The sequence below is a fragment of the Sinohyriopsis cumingii genome, chromosome 9 (genome assembly GCF_028554795.1).
Source record: "Sinohyriopsis cumingii isolate HCF-2022 chromosome 9, ASM2855479v2, whole genome shotgun sequence".
In the NCBI taxonomy this organism is placed as follows: Eukaryota; Metazoa; Mollusca; class Bivalvia; order Unionida; family Unionidae; genus Sinohyriopsis; species Sinohyriopsis cumingii.
In genome coordinates this window covers 58,334,526-58,358,715 of record NC_142969.1, presented here as the reverse complement: position 1 = coordinate 58,358,715, position 24,190 = coordinate 58,334,526, and the positions used below count along the sequence as shown (strand labels likewise).

The window sequence follows — 24,190 nt, the reverse complement described above, 5'->3', positions numbered from 1 at the left end:
CATAATTGAATTAATCCCTGATACAGTTAAGATGTATCTACGTACTGAGGTGGACTAAATTACTGCATTCCTGATCCATGACTGCAGTTCAAAATCCAAATTATGACCACTGACCTTGAACCCAAGGTCACAACAGGCATAGCTGCACTCATTTGTGATATTCTTTGAACCACAGGGGTTCGTTACAACGAAAATTTGGAGTGACCGTCCATGAATCAAGGGATGGGGGATCTAACCTGTAACAATAACACAAGAGAAGACACAAGTCCACCACAGCTGCCAACCTTCCAGGCTCACACTTAGTGAAAATAGGGATAAAAAGTCGTAAATTTGGACATGAATTAGTGAAAAATACCATGACAACAGCTCCATCCACTCTGACCATCAATACTACACTATATTAAGTTCGCAATATAAAACTAAAACACTACATATATGCAGAAATATTTATTTATCAAGACATGATACTGTGGCAGACTTGAACTTCCTCAACTGCTTGATCGTAAATTTGTTTTCTAAACAGTTCAGACTGCTGGTTGATCTTGGTGACTAAAATTGCGGACAAATTTTCTGCAGCTAAGGAGGCCCTAAAGTCTGTCTTATTTTTCCTCACTAGAGAAAATACTCTTTCTCTGTCACTGTTGCTGTGAGGAATGCACAGAAGCTGCAGCACTTCTGGTTCTTCCATAGGAAAATTTTGAAGCGATTTTCGAGTCCGGGAACATTTGTCAGAACAAATATTTAGCATGGTCTCCAGCTAATAAAGTTAGATGGTGTTCGATAAGAAAACTCACAAATAATGCTTCAGCGTCGGTAGCATGCAGGTCTTCCACCGATGGCTTAAAATATTCCAGAGCTGAAATCTGCAAATTCTTAATTTTCCCTTCTACGCGTTTTTTGCAACCGACGTGCTTCTTCACATCGTCTCTGCAATGGCAAACTGAGTGCAAAAAGCATGATGAATATCAATGTTTAATGGCAGAATGCACAGCCAATTTTTGATATATTCAAAATTAAACTTCATTTTTTGAGTAATACATTTCTTTTTCCCTGGTGGAGACATTTTCAAGATTTTACATGCGATGCTGAACGGTAACTCAAATCAGTGTTGGTGATGCATGTGCGGAGCAAAATTCCGGTTAGGCCCCAGTTTCTCTCAAAGGCATTTGTAAAACTACTCTTATACATATATAGATTAAAATAGGCTAAAATGCTTGCTACCAGGCCAACTGTACTAATCGGCTGTAGATCTACTAATATCGCGACCAGCAGTACCGGACCGTTTCGGCAACTGCAAATATCACGACTAGCGCTTAATGGGAAATCGGTTATTTTATTAAAGATTTAAAATAACTGAGGATTGGAGAATTCATGAATTTTTGGCTTGTGGCGTGAATCGGTGAATCACCGAAAGAGTCGTGAAATTCACACCAAACTCATGAGGTTTGGCAGCTATGGTCCACACCCTCGGTAGTTCCAACCCTGCTAGTTTATCCTAATTGCATCTTCTAATTTCTAACTTAAGCCAGTCATAATCAAGAATAGTTCAATTTTCAAAACAGCTTGACACACTTCATTAAGTTTGTGACATACTGGAGAAAATGCAATAATTGTTCGCCAATTTTGACGTCTGGACAAGTAATGTCTGGCAGTGCTGTTTGCATTTGGATAGTCTTGGATTTCACCACTGACCAAAAGGTAAGATCTGAACAATCTTGAGTCTGTAGTTCAATGGGGAAATCCAAGCCAATACAAAAGGTGGCCTTATTATGAAAAGAGACCATCACTTTAATGCTATCTGCTAGCTCAGCATCTTCATCATAGACATGTACCTTGCCTTAACTCAAATTTAAAGACTTGTTGATCCCTACTGCCTGTAGAGTATGTAATTGATGTATCTAATAAAGTCCTCTATCTTTCCAATTAATGTTGCTACCAGAAAGCTCTGGATCAAATTGGATGATTACAGTTATCTGAAACTGAACACAATTTATGATGTGTTCATCTTAGTTAAATTGTTTTGATTCTGGGGTATCCTGCTTTTTATAGATATCCCAGAGGTGTTCTTTTCTTCTCACTTGAAATTCCCGTTTAGTCTCACCTACACACTGTTTTGCCAAAGATATGGCAGGTAAGTAAATCACATTACATGTAGTACAATGACCTCTTTGAAGTATACTGAGGTCTGTAAATGTACATCTAAATATTTAAGATTATTTGCCTTTTTGGCCACACTCTTGAAGATAGTCCACCAGTTTATGAAGTTTGGCAAATTTTGAAAGTAGATTCCTGGCTTCTTGGTAGAAAGTGGTTATTGGCATTATGGAACCAGATTGTCCAGTTTTCTCTTTTTGTTAGTGTTCACAGATCTTCTAATCACTGTAGTTGTGGAAGAGATGGATTTTAATGCGGATGCACTTCTGTAGAGACTAATTGGCTCTCAGTGGATTTGGGAAGTTAGTTTGCTTTTTTGTCCACACTCTTGAAGAAAGTCTGCCACGTTTTGTAATTTGACATATTGTTTATCACAGCAATCTCATGCAAGTAAATAACAGTATGTGTAGTACAAAGACCTCAACTTTGAAATGTGCTTCTAAATATTTTAAAATATTTTAGATTTATCCATTTTCATGCCAAAGGTATAAATAATGGTCTCGCAATCTAGCACTTTGCAAGCATTTTACCCATAAAATCTAGGTTTTTACTTGAAAGCTTAGCTCTAATTAATTGACTGCTTAAATGACAACCAATTCTCTGTGCAAAGATTGGTTTCTTTTGAATAGTCACTGGCAGGGTCAGGTTAACAATAGATCTTATTGCACACTGTAAAAATTGATTATCTTTGTCATATGTGAAGGTCACTAAGATCACATTAGATTTATCAACCTTCTCAGTAGATCTGAATGATTTTTGTCTTGCTTTAATTCAAAATCTGTTACAGTTTGTTAGAGTTGGGTATCTTTTTCTTTCATAGAATTGGATCAGATCTGAAGGATGCTTCTCAAAGCCTAATTCCTTAAAACCCACAATAATATCAAGGAATGAGATTTTTATTTTCCTTAGAGTATTATAGCATACACTAGATAGTTTTATGACACTTATCATAGCTCGAAATTGGGGCCCCGAGTGGCTGAGTGGTCTAAAGCGCTCTCCATTATGGATCACTGCCATCTCACCTCTGTCTGCGTGGGTTCGAGTCTCGGATTCGGCTAATGTGGGTATGTGCAAAAGCTTTCCAGGAGCTTCTCATGGGTCAGTGATTCTTTCCGGGGTTTTCCCGGGTTCTTCCTCCACCAACAATACTGGCCGCCATGTATCATATGCTGAAAAATGGCATTAAATCCTACAAAAACAACAATAACATAGCTGGAAATTGTTTAATTCAAACTTGGATCTAGTCCAGAAAATAAAAATGTCATTTCTAAAACTCAGATAAATAAAAGGTTTATATGGTTCCAAGTTCACAAGTTTCTGATCTAGATCACTCATAAAGATATTGGCATATGACAGGGCTCATTACAGTGCTGCCAATTTGCATATAAAAGGAGTCATCAAAAGTGAAATTATTGCAGTGTAGTACCAGTTTTAACAGAGATAAGATACTGACTGGAGAGGGCTATTTGAGTTTATCTGCAGCCAGAGTTTTGGCTATTGACGATAAACCTTAATGGTTGAGTGTGTTAGTGTATAAAGAAATGACATCCACTACAACCAAAAATAAATTCTTTGGCAAATTATGGATAGCCTGAATTTTATTTATAAAATCTGTGGTATCTTTAATATAAAAAGGGATAATTCTGACAAGTGGTTTTCGTAAGTTCATTTTTTAGATTACTGATATTTTCAGTAAGGAAACTGATTCCACTAATAATAGGTCTTCCAAGAATCTTTCCAGGAATGAGGGATTTTATATACTTTTGGAAGGAGCTAGAGTCAAAGAGTAGACATTGTCATTGATAAAGTTATGGAAAACCTTATCATTAATTCCTCTTTATTATGAATTATAAGCACCAGACTTTTAACCATGTTATCAACCTGATGTGAGATGTGACTGAGATTTACTCATACATCAAATTTGATCAAGATCAGTTAATCTTTGTTCAAGCTATATTTTCAGAAGCCTTTCTATGGCACATATAATTTGTTTCCTTTGAGGTTTAATTTGATCATGCCAAGGGAATGGGATGGCCCTTTTTGTGAAACTTATGTTTCTTTCTACTTGAGTTACCACATTCACTATGAAGGACCAAGAAACTACTGCTGGACAATAGGTCATGGGCCTGACTGTCCTTTATGCATATCAAAGAAAGGATCAATCCGTGCAATGTGGGTGAAATTTGACTTTAATATTTTGACAGTGTAGATGTCCAGAAGTCAGAATCTTAATATAACATACACAGCAATCACTGCAGCTTCTGGGACAAAATTCAGATCAAACAGACATAAAGGCATCAGAAAAGCTACATACTCATTCAACCAGCTGATAATCCCATCCTTGTTATTTTCACCTCCATATCTATATTTGACCCTGCCTTCTCTGAAAGAAAAAATAAACAAATAAGACTAGTTATTATAATTGAATTGCAGCTTCCATAAATATTAGCAGCAATAATTGCTCTTCTCTATCTTTAGAATAATATATACATAGCTCTAGACAAGCCATGTATATCCTGTAGACATGTATATCCTGCAGACATGTATATCATGTAGACATGTATATCATGTAGACAATTCAATTAAAACTGCATCAAGAAACTTTTTAAAGTCTCATTCAAAGTGCGCAAAACAATTTAAGCATTTTGACCAAAACTGTCGCCAAACTACTCCTACACTGAGCTCAGTCAACATATCATGATGTGTTTAGTCAATATAGATTATACCACTGGTTCAAGTTTCAGATATTCCATGCACATATAAAATAAAAGTATTTGATCACAATGAGAACAGAGTCAAATAATTAAACACAGTGTAAAGCAGTCAAAGTCGCTAAGCAATTTGATGCATTAAAAAAAGAGCATGATTAACATCCTGATGATAAAACTAATTACTGCAGTTTTGTATTTTGTGGTTTTCACAAAATATTTCGTTGAATTTTACAAAATGCAATTAGTTCCAAAACCAGCAAGAAAAACAGGAAATTTTAAAGTCAGTTATGTTTCTCCAAAAATACTTATCCAATCACATTACCTCCAGAATACAGCCCTCCCCCAGATTGTAAAGAAGTCCATCTTTACATTGTGAAGACAAAGATAAGTAGCTCTTACAGATCACCTCCCCCCTTACATGGCTAAGGGGCACTACATATACCAGATATTGTTTTTAACTTGCGCACTTTCTGAGACATGACGCTCACACTGCATGGGGTGAGGGGGTGGGGTGGGAGGGATTTATAGCAATGTGATCAAATAAATATTTTCAGACAAACATAATTTACTATAAAATTTATTTACCCCATCAAATACATTTCCCAAAATGCACTAACGTTAGGAGAACATGTAAAGAAGGAAGAGATGCTGAGTATACCACCTCTACCAAGAACCCTGTAGGGCCAAAAAAAATGCTACTTTTAAGGGTAAAATTCTCCTAATGATAGTTGATACAACTGAATATAAGCATATATACATGTGCAAGGAACTATCCTGTAGACTCCTGCACTCAATAAATAATTATAAAGTTTTCTGATAAAAAAAGTGAAAGTCGACTGATCCTATACAAATTCAGACTGCATATACCTGGACAGCAACCTTGCTTCTCTTGAAGTATCAACTGACAAGAAGGGCAGTATAGTTATTTTCTGGTTGTCTTTAAACGGAAGCCTGTTCTTAGAGCTGTTCCAATAAAACATATACCCCCCCGGGGGAAAGGCACTTTCAAATTCAACCAACCCACAACAGAAGCAATTTTAAAATATTATAATCCACCGTCAGATGTGTTTTAATCGAGAAACACTGCCCCGTACAGAAGTATATTTTTTAAACATAATTTCTGGCTATGGGTTAGTGGGCGGTAGAAGCGATTTTAATATTGGGTTGGGGACAGAAGCGATTTAAATGACAGCTGGCTGGAGGTATTCTACTGAATTCTTATAGATCATATTATCTACTGCATATTTTTATTTGCATTCATTCATTATAATCAATCTTTTGTCCTTTTGTATGTCTCTGATGCTGTGAAATCACAGATTTTCATGGTGGCTTATTAATTGTAGATGTCACTGATCAGTCAGTTAATAACTACTAATTTAACATCCATGAATATATATTTTATAATAGATATTTCTATTCTAACACAGAAATCCTGACTTTGTATCCTTACTAAACTGTGAGCATATGAGATGGAAAAGTCTTGAGTAATCCTGCATCACACACTGCGGAAAAGTTTACATTTTAGCTCACTTAAATTTTCTCTAACAATGTTCATTGTTCCAACTAGAACTGTTATAACTTATTCAAGCTATATTCACCAATATCTCGAAATATGCATCTGTAATAAATATTTGTAACAAAGTATGAGAATGCATCAATATTTTTCAAAGATGCATTTGAATTGAGCAACAAACACAATCAACAAACGAAGAAATAAAATTATTCACATCTCTCAGGCAGAAGTAGTGTAGAATCATAATCTGCCAAAAGATTTCTAAATTTTTAAATTTGCCAAATATTTTTCCAACCATACTGATTCAGTGGACGTACCACCAGAATGGACAGAAACAGACCAGAAGGTTAAAATTGATTTGATACATCTTTTAAGTAGCTAAATTCATACTGGTTGAGTTAACTGTACACCCTTTATGGTCTTCCTTTTGATGAAATTTTTTACTGAAGCTGAGAAAATATGTTGCACACATAAAAAACGAGACACACTTCTACTCATTATTGTTTTTATTATACTTCTCCATTCCAGTCTGTTCTTATGATCTTGTCCCCCCACATACTGTTTGTCTTGTTTATGATATGTATCTGAATTTCTCACTTACTTTTCCTACTACTATACAAATGTTCTGTGAATATGCATATCAGTGTGAAATGCAACTGGGAGACTAAATCCAAGATTGAAAACCTCTACATTTCTGAATGTATTCTGCTTGGATTCCATATTTCTGCACAAAACTCAAGAGTTCAGGACTCTCTGTACTAATTCAGTTGCCACTGTAAATTTGTGCAAACACCACGATATTAAAATTCAGTAACTTAAAATTTTGAGTGCTCATGATCAAATTTATATCAGTATAGACACATCTATGACGACAGCTCTTATGAAAAGAAAACCATAACAGCCACACCATTTTCTGGATCTATACAAATTTGAAATGTGTGCTCTCAATACTGCATCAAAGGATCAGTTGCTGATTTCAGTAATGAGTCGTTCAAACTCGGGTCTGTAAAGGGATGGAAATTATGTTAATGAAACAATGTCCCTCACTTTTTTCAGTTACAAGTAGGACAAGCTCTCAAAAGATTGTTTTTACTAAAATCTTACTTTCATTATCAACCAATCAGGGACATTCAAACCCATATATACTCTATTTTATCTTCACTGATTTACAGTATGGTTTTCATTCTCTCACATCTGTAGTAATGTGAGTCCTTGAACAAACTCTCAATGGTTGTAAGCCTTTTTCGACCATGCTGAATGGACACACTGTAAGATAATGTTCAAGTAACAGAAATACCATGGGATAACCAGAGACCAATAAAATCGAATAGTCAAGTTATCTCCTCTGCAGGGATGCTGCCAGGATTTCAGGATGTACTCTAAATTTTGTGTGTGTGTGATCTCCAATGAACAAGTGGTGGCAGTGGGAATAGCCATTGTTGAATATCTCCCTAACACTTAAATATCTGTCACTCTTTCTTATTGTTCCACTCCGTTACAGCTCAACTGAAATCAAAATTCTCGAAGAAATGTCATCTCTAGTTGTATAGCGATTATTACTGTGATGTCACTGGGCATAGTCATGTGGTTGTGGTGAGGTCTTGGTTGGGATGGCATAAAGACCATAGGCTTACTCCATATTTGACAGCTAATTATGAAATTGTCAAAGGAATAGAAAAATTTCTAGCAATTCAGTTGGACTCGGTTACTTGATTCATAGTCAATGAAGAGGTTCTAAAATTGATGTGTTTATTTTGGAGCTATGTTCCATCATCACATTCAAGATTTGGATATACCAAAGGTGAAATTGGTACAGTTGCATCCTAAACTACTATCGTGGCTACTTCAAATGTTATTTAATGTGAGACTTTAATATAAGAACTCATAGCTTCAGTGATTTTTGGGTTAAAAACATTAATTTCTTCTCAAACAACTCAATTTGGTGCAGATTACATTGTTTTTTAATAATACAGTGAGAGTTCTTGATGCGTAAAAATTGTGCAAGAAATGAACAACATCAGATCAGAAAATTACTACCACTGGGAAAATAATGTCATAGGAATATACAGAAATAATGATATAATTATTTAAATAGAATATGTGATGACAATACAAGCACTAGTTCTACAACTTTGTACAAAATAAATCTTGTACAACTATTCTGTTGTTTCTAACAACACTGTCATATGGCAATAATTTCTGTCCACTTTTTACTTTAGTCCCTTGCTAATTAATAGTTTCAGATTTTACAACACTAAGCACATTTTACCTTTTTGACAAAAACACATCATTACAAATATTTAGATTGTAAGAAAATAGAAGTTACAATTTTATTAAAAGCACTGGTACCAGTAAGACTAAAGGAGATGGTAAAAAAAAAGAATCAGGATGAACAGATTAGTAGTGTAGGAAAGAATCCATATATCAGAATGATATCAAGTATTTTTTCATCAATTTCATCATCAGTTAATGATACTGCTTAAAAATGTATTGTACTAGATAATAGACTTTTTTAGTTATCCATTTTGCAATACAAATACCAAATGATGGCTTGGAACTAAGTGCCAAAAGGTCTGCAGAAAATACCACCATGATCAAAATACACACAGGAAGAACCGAACACAAACAGGACAAATTTTATCCATCTTGCTTTGAGTTTACACAGATCAGTCAGTCTCTTATGTTTAATGTCATTTAATTTTTGCACATAGAGAGCATGTACATTATGTTGTATGGGGATTCTCTGATGTTCCCTATGAGCATTAATCTGTTAATTGTTTCTGAATTTAATATGATCCTCCTCCTAGGTGAATGAATATTATTCTGTGCTTTGAACTCCTTTCATTGCCTGCTGTCTGAAATGCATATGCATAACTAGCTTGAACTAGTTACTGTTCTTTATGGTTGTGCAATTTTCAACATCTCACATGTATGGCCCCATGGGTATTCTCTCTTGGATATCTCTGTTCCAAAAAGAAAAGTTTTGAACCAGAGGTCTCGTTAGGATTTTAAAACTAAGAGTCCATGGCTCCCATTCTAGTACAAATATGAGTCCCACCAGCAAAAGTTGCAGTCCCCTCTCAGAAAACTATGCCAATTATAAGAACTATTGGTTGCCATAGAGTTTAATTTTTTCTACATTCTTTATAACACTGATATAGCTCTTGCTTGTCCATCAGAGTGAGTCTGAATTTTTTTGATCCAAGGAAGGTCTTATTCAAAGCACTCAGCTAGGCATCACACACTTTCTTACACTTGGCTACTATCCCTTCCAAACTATCAGTTCTAGCAACTTTAGCACTCTTCTGAATCTCACAATCTTCGTCAGTTTGCCGTTGAAAACCAAAATTCTCATTCAAGTCTACGTCCCAACATGTCATGATTCCTAGGTCATGTGCACTGCTTATTCCGTTACACTCAGAAATGAACACAATAATGAAAGCTAAAGTAGTTTATTTGATGTACTGTTATAAATGACCACATGTACATCTATGGGTGTTTCTGCCTCTGAATTCAAGCCCTGTAAATATCAGTAGATTTTCCCACCCAGCTGCTAGTCAAAGCCTTTGATCTTGCCGCTTAGCCATTACAGTATGTTCTTTTGATGTACTCTTATAATGGTAACGACTGGTGGGGGGGAGACTTTCAACCACTAAATTCTGTCATTGTAAATATCTGCACAGCTAACTGATCAACACATTTTCCCACTATGCAGGTGACTGAAGCAGGACTGGCAAGTCTTTGAATTTTACTGCCCACCTAAATAAAAAAATTGGCGTCCAAATATGCGTGATTATAAGCGTTTCTGAGACCTCTGTCAGTTTTCACTAACATGAACCCTGCCACAGATTCATTTACTTTCCTTATATCAGTGTTTTGCTGCCTCTTATGCCAGATTTTTCTCTTCCATAATGCTGTATTAGGGTTTTAAGTCCAACATTCCCAAAGTCTGCTTGTTTAGACATGGGTATCTTGAATAAATATAACCGGCATATTGTCCATCCAACACGTACATCGGACTCGCACTCAACATCAATTTTGGGCTCAAAATCACACACTGGTATTTCCAGTGACCTTTTCCCAATGTCCAACAGACCGATATACATGAAATTTATTGTCTTCATAGCTATCACCAGCCCGTATTTGCCGACTGAAAACGTTGTGATTCAACCATTTTGGTTTCCTGTGTGGCCCTTATTGGAAACACGCACTTGTAAAACTTCCACGATGAAAGTAAGGCTAAAACTCCATAAAATGCCTGTTACAGGGCTAATGAACCAATCAAATTTAGTTTAACAGCCATATCTGTATGTCGCATCAAGTGCTTTGAGACAGCTGCGGCAGCGTGAATTACATCGCGAAATGCACTTTTAAAGTTAAAGTTATAAGTTTAATAAAAATTGCATACTGCGCAAAGCACATTTTTTTATATCTGCGATGTTGACGTAATTTGCCTAACACATATCACTGCTTTAAAAGTACGTGAATTCGTACAAATTACGTGCACTCGAGTGTACTGGCATCATTTTCTGACCCAATGTTTTATTCAAGTTAGACCGCTAGGATGGGGTTAGATGCGATTTTAAATATATATTCGTTTTTTTTTTTCTTTCTGACAACCCCACCAGCGATTTTTCATTTTGTTAACACAACCCACAACAGAAGTGATTTTCCTAACCAACCTTCCACTGTCAGAATCAAAACAGTTCGAAACACAACCTCCTACAGAAGTTTTTTTGAAGTGCCATTCCCGGGGGGGATATAAGTTTTACTGGAACAGCCCTTAGTAATTAAATCCATTTGTGTCATTCAAAAGACTGAACCATCGAAACAAAACTGTTGTTAGAATAGAGCTTGTTTACTCTTGATTCTGAAGCCAAGGCCATGAAAAGCTTTATAATCATAAAAAAAAAACCCACAAATAATACAATTCAAAAATACACAGCGAAAGTCATATCACTGAGTCACTTAACTGAGTACATTTAAGCTGAATCGAACCAATTTAAAGCTGGTATATAATTAGCTATCTAAATATTAATTTGATCCTGTAGTGAAATGTACATTCTAATTTAAGGGCAGTTTTAAAGAATCATCTAAATGTTTACTTGATCTCAGTAGTGTAATGTACATTTAAGTTGAATATAACCAATTAAATATCATTGTATAACCGAGTCATACAAATGCTGAATTAATCTCCCAAGTTCACACAGGTTTAATGTTCTTCTTGTTTGGGGTTCAGTGCCATCATTCAGCACAGGATAGGCTATACATGGTGGCCAGTATAAATGGTGGAAGAAGAACCCAGGACAACCTCCGTAAGAACAACTTACCCACAGAAAGCTACTGCAAACTTTCTCACATACCGACATTGGAAAAGTCCTAGACTTGAACCAGTGATCAGTAAAGGAGAGTGCTTTAGACCATTCATTTACTAACAGCCCCTCACACAAGTTTAATCAATGCTCAAAAAATCCAACAGCCCAATGCCCGAGGGCCATCTAATTTCAGATCAGGCATGTCTTGTATTCTACATGAGGTGCCAGTCAGGATTGTAAAACAAAAATTCAAATTTATCAGAGAAAACTTATATTCCTCTGATGAAAACACTGGACAACAAATTTTTACAAAAGTCATGTTACTGAAATAAAATTAGTCAATTCTTATCAATTTTTATGTGCTGAACACGAATATGACAGTCAAATTGCAAAATTGGCTCTAGTTTTTTTGTAATCTGCAAGAAATTAATGTTTACATAACGAAATGCATTCCAATAGTAAAAGGTCAACTGTAATAGCCTACCTATAAAAAATCAAGTCATTGACTACATCTTAGATTTCTTCGCCTGTCTCTTGTACAGCTGTTCGGGAGCATCTCTGAGGAGTGTCCAGCAGTAGTCAGCCAGCATTGTAGTGGACCATTTTCCCTGGTATCTTTGTTCCATTGTTGCGATATCTTGATGAAAACGTTCGCCGTGTTCATCACTAACAATACCACAGTTGCTAGGAAAGAAATCCAAATGGGAATGAAGGAAGTGAATCTTTAGAGACATATTGCAGCCAAGTTTCTTATACTTCATCAACATGTCTTCTACTAGTTCCTTATAGTTTTCTGCCCTAACATTTCCGAGGAAGTTTGTAGAAACTAGGCGAAAAGCATTCCATGCTTGTTTCGCGTCACCTTCCAGCAAGTTGTTGAACCGGTCATCTTTGAAAAGCTCTCGAATCTGAGGACCTACAAAAACTCCCTCTTTAATCTTTGCTTCGCTGAGTCGAGGGAATTTTTCATGCAGGTATCGGAATGCTGGCAAAGTCCGGTCAATGGCTTTCACGAAGTTCTTCATCAAACCTAGTTTGATGTGAAGGGGTGGTAGCAAGATTTTCTGAGCCTCAACCAGAGCTGGGTGTTGGATATTCTTCTCTCCAATGGCTACATTCTGCCTGTGAGTCCATTCCTTCCTCATGTAGTGCATTTCCCTTGCTCGGCTATCCCACTCGCATAAGAAACACATGTATTTTGTATATCCTTGCTGCAGTCCCATTAAAAGGGCAACTACCTTCAAATCACCACAGAGGTGCCAGCTGTACTTGTTATACTCAATGGAATTCAGTAGCTGCCTTAAGTTATCGTATGTCTCTTTCATGTGGACAGCATACGCTACTGGAATAGATGGAAGAATGTTTCCATTGTGCAAAAGCACAGCCTTGAGACTCAGTTTCGAAGAGTCCACAAATAGTCTCCATTCTTGTGGGTCATGAGTGATTTTTAAAGCATTCATGAGGCCCTCAATATCGGAACAGAATATCAGATTACTTTCCTTTCTGAAGAAAGGCTCCAATTGCTGGTGGCGCTTTCGATATGCAGTAATTGTGACATCTTCTTCTAGAAGATTCCATTGTTGGAGTCTTGATCCTAGCAATTCTGCCTTGTTCTTTGATAAGTCCAAATCACGAATCAGGTCATTTAGTTCTTCCTGTGTTATTCTGTGTGGGGTTGATGATGCACCACAGTGAAAATCTGGATCACTGCATGCTGATGGACCAGGAGAAGAACAGGTCGACTCACCTTTGTCTTCGTCAGATGAATCAAGAGAATATTCTGCTGGAGGTTCTGGAATAGGAAGTCCCTCACCATGTGGAACTGGTCTCAATGCAGACGGAATGTTTGGGTAGACTATTCTCGACTTCTTTCGCTTCGTTATTCCGCCGGAAAGAGGAGGAACCAAGCAGAAGTAACAGTCATTTAGGTGGTTGCTTGGCTCTCTCCACACCATTGGGACTGCAAACAGCATTGATGACCTTTTGCAATTCAACCACTGTGAAAGCTGTGTTGTACATGTAGCACAGCATATATGCGGAGCCCAAGGCTTGTCTTGGTCACCAACCTTGCATCCGAAGTAAAGATGATATGCCTTCTTCACTTGAGAATTGATACTTTTCTTCTGGTTGGCAAATGTCACTTCCCCACAAATATAGCAAAAATTGTCCGCGGTATTAACACACTTTCGAGGCATTACTGTTCTTTATTGTACGTAAATGGATAAAATAATAAGTTTTATGTAACAGTAGCTTGAACTGTCTCGCACAACGTCTAAAATATTTTAAATGCTGAACCTATCTGATTGGGCTTTATATAGTACACTGCTTACGTCAGCTTCAGCAGCCGCCTGGCATTAGTATAATAGGCCTACACATGTATAGTACACTGCTGACGTCAACTTACTTCAGCAGCCGCATGGCATTAGTATTGCATTGCATCAGAAAATGATGCAATCAACTGTGGATGATGTGAGCATGATGGTATTATGCAATGTTACATCATTATTCCGGATGTTGCTGCAGTCCTACTGGAGAAATTTACACAGTGAAACATAGAAAATGAGGTATATGAATATCTTCAAAACGAGAGCCAATACAAATTTTTCACGGTTATATTCGTGTTCGGCACACCAAAATACTACAGATTAGGGCCTTTTCAAGTCAGTAATGATTTCACTGTTGACCAGTGAAATCAGAAATGTATTTTCACGATGTAGACATAGCTGCCATAACACAGTGCAATCTATAAAGTGGAGATCCACTTTTAATCAAATTTTAATGCTGCATGTCAGGCTAAAAATACAATTTGTACTCCCAAACCCCCTAACACAGTTGTGTTTCAAGAAAACTTTTTTCAGGAATCTTTGAAAACAGAAGAAGAAAAAAACCACCAATATCAGTATATGCCCATTAAATGTAGCATATATAAACAGTAAACAGTCATGATTGGAGCTGATACAAAACTATCCCTTGGACAGTTCAAACTGTGGTAATTAAAAGCCAAATAGCTCAAGTTATAAACCACCATTCACATATTACTTAACTGACTGACAATAACTATTGAGACGTGTTTGAAGACTGCAGTGGGTGAGCCCAATGTGCTAATTTGCATAGGTATGCTCAGGACAATGAACAATCAAATAAGTACACCAAAGAAATGCAAGAAGCATGTAGGAGAACAAAAAGTATTGTGTATCATTGCTTTGAATGAAAATGTTTAAGCCATATGTATTTTAGGTTTTTGACAAGTTTGTGAACAGTGGCAATGTTTCTTTGAAGTCAGATTTTACTGCATATATAAAATGCAAAGCAATGATCATTTCATTTGTCAGAATAGTGTTCAAGTGTGATTCATTTTTTAAGTTGATTTAGGAAGCAATTAGCTATCAAGTGTATCAGCAAAACCCAACAAAAATAAATTTCAGAACTAGTCAATGGAGTTTGTGTGAAACATGGCAGCAAAAAAAAAAAGGTTGTGGGAGAGGCAATTAATTCTTTGCACATACTGCAAACAACATATTAACATATGCCAACTTGGTTCTGGCCATGATTGGTTCAGAGAATTGAGCAGTGAAGTTTGAACACCAGTACCATCCAGTCTCTAATCGCAGTAATGATGAATACTAATAACACCTGCATTACCTTCAAACCCCCTATTTAATTGCAACCTTTTGTGACAACTATTAAAAAAGAGGAAATTTTGGGCATATGGAAATTGGAGTCTGAGCTTGTGTAATTTCAGTCAGGGCTTGTGATTTGAGCACTGTTAATACAATCTACAGTCATGTGAATGTTTACTCAATATCTCCCTTATGTAATGTACACTCAAGAAAAATATAACCCACCTGAAAGTCAGAGTATAACTGAGTCATCAGAAAGGTCCAAACAGGATATGCTATTGTTTAAATAATACATGGTATTAGAGTAATTAATCTAGGAGTTTACTTGGGTAAAAGCTGAGATAACCTGCAGTATACCTACTTAAAGTAGTACAGTGTAGGAAAACCTGTGATATTGTATTCTGTCCTGAGATTCACAAGATGAGGTTTTTCCACGTCTATTCCAACTAGAGCCTGAAAATGAAGGAAAATAAAATAAACAATTTATGACAATACTCTGAAATAGTTGTCAAATAATGTAATATATTTTTTAACCCAGTGAGGCATACGTCCTTTTTCTAGAAATGAGACTATTAAATCCAGATTTCAGCAATTTGTGAATGACCATCTCCCAAAGCAAACATTAGAAGTACATAACAAAAAGGAGCTTAAATTTTATTTTTAAAAATATCTGATGATGCAGCACTCCCCACTTACTGTAATGTCAATCAGTATAACACACACAAAACCTATCTCAAGTTGTGTACAGTCATGGATCCCATTTCGTTAAGCAGTAGTAAATTTTATATGCATTAATGTACAACATTACAAGGCCATCTCACTATAAAGTGATATACTATATTGTTCCCATACATTATAATGAGGGTGTATTCTAAACAATTAATCTATTTAGAATTGCTTATCCACTGAGAAAAGGAGTATATAAGGAAGGGGAGGGATAAAATTTACATCTACTTCATGAAAAGGTGTGTCTTATTATCACAAGTAAAAGGTAATCACTTTGAAATATCTGAGAACTTAACTTTTGAAGAAAAAAAACCATTATCTTTTATATAGATATGGGTCCAAACTATTGTATACAATTTGAACAACAAATTAGGAATGGCCTGAATGTGGAGCCCACTCCTGAACTTTTTGCAAATCAGTGTTGTACACATCAAGATGTATACTACTGCAGTATCATCAATTTTTGTGGTTTTCATTGTTGCCTCGAACCACGAATTTAAATCCCAACGAAAAATGAGCCCTGTAGGATGATGACCCATCCCAATTTCATAGTGTTTCATTCCTATAGATTAACACAGCTACTAGTATTTAATAAATCAAAGTCAATACTGTAATCTGGTAATTAAATATTAGATTTTACATGTGTTGGTTTTATTTTTTATTTTAACCTTTTGAAACGAGAATTATAAATCATTTTATATTGTTTCAATGCACACGTTCGATGAGGTATCTGATAGCTGTATTTGTACACTCACTGCCTTAAATCAATATGTGAGGTAAGTAAGGATAGAGAAAATAGACAAAAAGCATAAGCATTCAAACAATAGTAATAGTAATGAAAGAAAAAAGAATACAAAATAACAGTATATGAAAATAAAATGTAATACTTATTCAAATCGATTGTTCATTCGAGTACAACTGTTGTTGAAACATTTAAATTCTTCTGAAAGCACATTTCATTTTATCCATGCATTTTTAATCCAAAAGTAAAAGACTATTAACTATTTCTTGAAACACTATTATTGATGAAACACAATGTATATACAGGGCCCCGAATGGCCGAGTGGTCTAAAGCGCTCTCCGTTATGGATCACTGCCATCTCATCTCTGTCTGTGTGGGTTCGAGTCCAGGATTCGGCCAATGTAGGTATGTGAGAAAGCTTGCCAGCAGCTTCTCGTGGGTCGGTGGTTCTTTCCGGGGTTTTCCCAGGTTCTTCCTCCACCATTAATACTGGCCACCATGCATAGCCTATCGTGTGCTGAAAAATGGCGTCAAACCCCACAACAACAACAATGTATATACACTAATTAAAGGAGAGTATTAAAGCGCACACTTCACAGATATTTGGACAAAGCCACTGTATCAACATCATGTCAATCAAATTTCATGGTGCTCACAAATGCTTCTCAGGTAAATAATCCCAAATTGAAGACTTAAACAAGTCCAGCTTTCTCAAAACCACTGATAATTAGGTTTGATCTTTCATTCATTGTCGCACGAGCTGCAATTATCCATTCGGTGTGAATTGTCCTGATTAATGAGGTTGCAAGGTTTACTAATACTGTGCACTGATCATCATTAGCTGCCTGGTAATTAAGTGCCTGCAATGTGTTTGCAGCTTCTGACGGGTTAGAAAGTCCAGGAGCCGAGGGGGTCTAAGTTGAATTTTACAACTCTTAAGCCACCGTGTTAACGCCATGATGGACAGTGGTTTATGTAAGAGGTCTTTCATATGTACTTTAGTAACTGATTGGCCTAGTGTTGTTGGCTGCATCGGCTTCAACTGATGTTATTCACTAAGTCTAAAACACGGTGTAAGTATTGAATTTGTCAGGTCTTTGATTTGTGCTCACACAGGTGGTAGTCTTGTTTTAAACATTATAGTGACTGCCGTTTGCATTGGTAAAGTTTTATTCTTTTGTATTTTTTATTTTGGGCATTTGTAGAGGTTAAACCATGAATGAAATACCTACTAATATACAAACTCTGACAGGCAAAACCACAAATTTAAGTAACCACAAAAAGAATTTTTTAAATACAAGACCAGGAAAATTGAGCCCAATGAAAATAAATAATACTAAAGTACTACCAATTAACACAACTGACCAACTGTAACTACAACATGATACTAAAGTACTACCAATTAACACAACTGACCAACTGTAACTACAACATTTTTATACACTAAATTCCAAGCAAGTTAAATAATGCTATACTGCAGTGGTTCTCAAACTTTTCTTTCAATGACCACCTGAGTATTGATGAAAGTCTCAGGAAACCACTTGATTCCTAAGGGTTTTGGCAGACCACTTATTGATTTTTCCCAATGTTGATTGCATTATTAGCTAACAGTTCAAAAGCACTTTGCAAAGAAGCATTACATATTTTTTTAAAACTTAATAAAATTAACATTTATTCTACAAATAAAAGCACACAACTTATATTTTAATATCATTAATCTTTTGTTTCTAATGTGATGGATGAGCCTGGGTTTTTTTTGGCGTGTGCTAAGTTCAACTGCTTGACAGTTCCACAACCTTTCCACAGACCACCAGAATGAAGTGTATGGACCACCAGTGGTCCATGCAACAGTTTGAGAACCTCTGCCATAGGTTTATTGACAACCCAATACTGATATGTACACATATCAAGATTTTCAGGAAGACCATCAAGGTTGCTACTTTAGAGGTTGTATCAATCATTTCAAAACAGGCAGAACTATATATCACACAAGATAAGTAATTAAATTGTGCTGATAAGGCCATGTGTGTTGAAGATGTCATCATTTCCAATGAGGACCAATTAAATACAGTGAAGAGTGTTTTATTGAAAATCCCAAGTAGATACAACCATCCATTTCAAAACAGTAGCGATAAATAGATTTTCAAGACAGCCACGAAAGTAGTCAAACTGTATGAGGGCACCTTTTAATTTAGGACCAACAAATCATAGTTTATAACTCTCTTTTTTTGAAAGTTTTTTTAAAAATTTCATTACATGTTAATGTAATGTAACATTAATGTAATGTAACATTGTATGTTGCACTTGACAATATCCAAAATTGAATTCATTTCTGTTTGACCTGAATGTTACTTTTTTCATTTTATTCTGTAAAAAACTAATACACAGCTAAATTATTCTCTATGTATGGGCTTAAAATCAGAATTATTATTGATAGAAGTAAATGTTTATTTGGGTCTAATTCAGGGTTTTGGAATTTCCTTAGCGTATTCAATATAGTCCAGGTTCTGGTTTCTAATAATAACTAGTATTTTTATTTTGTAAATATCATGACCATTCTAGGTTATTTTCCATTAGGTAATAGTTCATTTTAGAAAATGCAAATTGTGACCTGAGGTCAAGTAGAGAACTAAATAATTTTGTAACTGAGAGGAAAATTCATTTGTGCTTTAAGTTCTTGCACAATGATATGTTGTGCCCAGTATTATTTTGGTCTGGATTTATTTTCTTCAACTTACTGAATTCAATGATTATTTTCTCTGGAAATACAAAAGTACTTGGATAAAATTATTGGGGAGACAGTCTTTGGAATTTGTAGTGAATTCTAACCTGGCACTGTATAACTGTGATTCAACAGAGGACTGTACGTATATCAACACTCTATGAGCTACCACAGATACATCATCACCTTCAGTTTTGGATTTAATTTGGACTTCTGCTGAATTTTATTCAGGACTTTAAATTATTAGGACTTGAATCTGTAATTCTAGGATTATTAGGGATTTAATTTGTAATACCATGAGTTCCTTTTCTTACATTTTTACTTTGTATTCAAGGGAAATAAATTATTTGTTGAATTTTACAAAGCTTGTTACTCTTTTTTGTAACTTATGTTAAGAGCATAGACAGGTAACAATGTCTATGACATCAGAGGTCCAACAGTCAGCAGACTGAAGACATAATGAATGTTATACTCACAATTTCCAAGAAAATAAATCATCATCCTATCGATTTCATGCAGGTATGGTTCGTTGCAAGTTCATTCAAGTTTGCTAGGCCGGCTAGTAAGTGGGTACCACATGCTGACAACTAACTGTGGCAGCAAATTCCAACATTTGGAAAGGCAAATGGCTCTTACCCTACACCACAACATAAATGTCCAAATATAAAATGGGGTGGCATGGATTTAAAAAAACACAGATTATGACCAATGGAGCTAAAATAAGGTCAAAGAAATTCTGTGAAGCTTTAGATTACAATGAAAGCCATAACTTACTGCTTTGCCTTTCATCTCTGTAGCAGCTGCTGCAAAATCTGGCTTTAGCTTCTTACAGAATCCACACCCTAAACAAAGAAATGTGAAAAAATAATAACTCTCAAATAAAAAGAAACCAATCTCTACAGTTTAATGTTTCATTCATACTACATTTTCAATCCTAGAACAAATTATACAAGACTTTTATTATTGTTGGATTTAACACCATTTCTCAGCACAAGATAGGCTATACATGGTGGGTAGTGTAAGAAGTGGAGGAAGAACCCGGGAAAACCCCAGTAAGAACCACATGGTTTTATGTACTGATGCTGAGGACAAAGTTTCCCACTCTCACAAATCCAACACTTGCATTGTTACATAGCTGCTGAATTTTCTGTTATATGTCCCACCAGGTCAAACTAAGCCTTTAGGATGGAAGACCTCCGCAGAAAAAGAGCCTGTCATTTTTTACCTGAATCCCATGCCTTGGATGAAGTAAGTTAGGGAGCAAGTGGCAACCTAATCACATGATGCACATAGGAAAATTACCTGCTACTGGATTAGTTTTTTTGCAGGCCTAACAAATACCCATTGTATCCAGAACGACAAGGCTCAAGTTAAAATATAGTCTCTTCCATCTCAAAGTGACATAAACAAGTGAGATTTTCTTTTGATCACATTGCTAAACCAGTTGCCCCCCCCCCCCAATCATACAAATACTTGCATGCAAACACAACTACCTAATAAACAGAGACTGTGGACAAAAGGACATGAACACAATTATTTGATTAACATCTATTCTGAATTAAAACTGATAAAATGATCTGTGCATTGGGTACAACAAATCTAGGGAATTGCAGGTAATTTGTGCAATCTATCCCCCAATGTGTTTAAAAGTTATGGAAGTCTCAATGGATTTTAAAAAAAAAACAAGTGATATCACAGCCTGGCTTCATATCTTTGTAAATATGTATTTCAAGCCTGATCAAACTCATGTAAGAAATGTCATAGTCACAGGTTCAACCAATCACACCATTAACAAGGATGGAGCTCATTTATCCAAGTTTTCTGAAATCTTGAAGATATAAGCACAAAAATATTGTCTATATAGTGGTACCAAGCTTAGCCAATCAGAATCACCTCATTAATATGTCCATATTCAAACTCATCTGACACATTTATGACATAAAGGTATATTCCAAGTTTTATCCAAATTAGATTTAAAAAATGCGACCTAAAGATTGGTAACAAGCAAATATTTATAGACAGACAACAAACTTATAGGCTTATACTATAAGCTCACTTAGCCTTATGGTCAGTTGAGTCAAAAAGTGCAACAATCAATATTCTGCCAAATCACATACAGCATTTGTCTTTCATGTCCAAAATGTCTCAACAATGTAAAGCTGCAAAACTGAGCATTTATCTGTGCTAACAATACATAATATAACATAATATAACAAAGAAGTTTAAATGTTCATTCATTCAACCGCATGCCTAAAGTAAGCCTTTATCTGTGCAACAATACATAATATAACAAAGAAGTTTAAATGTTCATTCATTCAACTGCATGCCTAAAGTAAACCTTTATCTGTGCAACAATACATAATATAACAAAGAAGTTTAAATGTTCATTCATTCAACCGCATGCCTAAAGTAAGCCTTTATCTGTGCTAACAATACATAATATAACAAAGAAGTTTAAATGTTCATTCATTCAACTGCATGCCTAAAGTAAGCCTTTATCTGTGCTAACAATACATAATATAACAAAGAAGTTTAAATGTTCATTCATTCAACTGCATGCCTAAAGTAAGCCTTTATCTGTGCTAACAATACATAATATATGAAAGAAGTTTAAATGTTCATTCATTCAACTGCATGCCTAAAGTAAGCCTTTATCTGTGCTAATAATATATAATATAAAAAAAGAAGTTTAAATGTTCATTCATTCAACTGCATGCCTAACGTAAGCCTTTATCTGTGCTAACAATATATAATATAAAAAAAGAAGTTTAAATGTTCATTCATTCAACTGCATGCCTAACGTAAACCTTTATCTGTGCTAACAATATATAATATAAAAAAAGAAGTTTAAATGTTCATTCATTCAACTGCATGCCTAAAGTAAACCTTTATCTGTGCTAACAATGTATAATATAACAAAGAAGTTTAAATGTTCATTCATTCAAATGCATGCCTAAAGGTAGCCTTTATCTGTGCTAACAATACATAAGATAACAAAGAAGTTTAACTGTTCATTCATTCATCTGCATGCCTAACAATACATAATATAACAAAGAAGTTTAAATGTTCATTCATTCAACTGCATGCCTAAAGTAAGCCTTTATCTGTGCTAACAATACATAATATAACAAAGAAGTTTAAATGTTCATTCATTCAACCGCATGCCTAAAGTAAGCCTTTATCTGTGCTAACAATATATAATATAAAAAAAGAAGTTTAAATGTTCATTTATTCAACTGCATGCCTAAAGTAAGCCTTTATCTGTGCTAACAATACATAATATAACAAAGAAGTTTAAATGTTCTTCATTCATCTGCATGCCTAACAATACATAATATAACAAAGAAGTTTAAATGTTCATTCATTCAACTGCATGCCTAAAGTAAGCCTTTATCTGTGCTAACAATACATAATATAACAAAGAAGTTTAAATGTTCATTCATTCAACTGCATGCCTAAAGTAAGCCTTTATCTGTGCTAACAATACATAATATAACAAAGACGTTTAAATGTTCAATCATTCAACTACATCCTTTATCTGTGCTAACAATACATAATATAACAAAGAAGTTTAAATGTTCATTCATTCAACTGCATGCCTAAAGTAAGCCTTTATCTGTGCTAACAATATATAATATAACAAAGAAGCTTAAATGTTCATTCATTCAACTACATGCCTAAAATAAGCATTTATCTGTGCTAACAATGTATAATATAACAAAGAAGTTTAAATGTTCATTCATTCAACTGCATGCCTAAAATAAGCATTTATCTGTGCTAACAATGTATAATATAACAAAGAAGTTTAAATGTTCATTCATTCAACTGCATGCCTAATGTAAGCCTTTATCTGTGCTAACAATACATAATATAAATATAAAGAAGTTTAAATGTTCATTAATTTTCTTCCAATACTGCAGATACTTGCAACCAAAAGCTCTTGTATCAAACTTTACTTACATGGTGCATAAAACATTGCTAACACAGGATTCTTCTCTCTCTTTAGCAGTTTATTAAATGACTGGAAAAAAGTAATCTGTGATTGTAAACCCAACAAACAGTACACAACACTGAAAATATTTTTAAAACCTATAGTTTACTATCAAAAGTAAAAGAAAATTCTTAAAATGGGTAATAAGCAAAACAAATAGCTTGCAATTACTATCACTGCTTAGAATAACAATTTGCCAAGAGAGAAGGCCTGACCATTTCACTTTCTGGAGGACAGGGGAACAGGAATGTTTTTAACAATGTTCTTGCTCTTATATGCTAAAAAATGAACTCATGATGTCCATCATATTAACCGCAGAAAATTATCTTGCAGTAAATGAAAAAAATATCCTGGTTTTAAAGAAAACCCCTGACACCACAGAAAAAATCTAAATTGTCAGTCCCTTATTGATACCCTCTAATCCCAATCTTCAGTTAATTTTGCCATCAGCGCTCCACAATAATGTGAAGTTTCAAAAGTAATATAAAGCTTAATCTTTTAGTAACTTCAAAATTAATACAAATTTAGCTAAGGTGATATATCTGACTCTTCAATAACATTTTGGCAAATTTTGTCTGACTAAATGCTAGCATGCATAAGATTCCAATTTTTCTCACTAAATTTACAAACATTAAGTTCTGCAAAAACTTTAATTTTTCTTCCACTTTTCCTTAAAAATAGAATGGAGACAAATAC

The 24,190-nt window shown here is 35.1% G+C and overlaps 1 protein-coding gene across 1 annotated transcript in view; it reads right to left on the bottom strand.

Moving 5' to 3' along the window:
• LOC149791888 (protein disulfide-isomerase A5-like) overlaps nt 1-24,190 on the bottom strand; it is a 110,903-nt gene that overhangs the window by 65,839 nt on the left and 20,874 nt on the right. Inside the window, exons 7-10 of the mRNA XM_089970394.1 lie at nt 23,464-23,524; nt 20,278-20,345; nt 15,675-15,766; nt 4,469-4,537 (exon numbers count right to left, since the gene is read on the bottom strand). Coding sequence (XP_089826520.1) covers nt 4,469-4,537; nt 15,675-15,766; nt 20,278-20,345; nt 23,464-23,524 — 290 coding nt within the window. The remainder of the gene's footprint in view (nt 1-4,468; nt 4,538-15,674; nt 15,767-20,277; nt 20,346-23,463; nt 23,525-24,190) is intronic.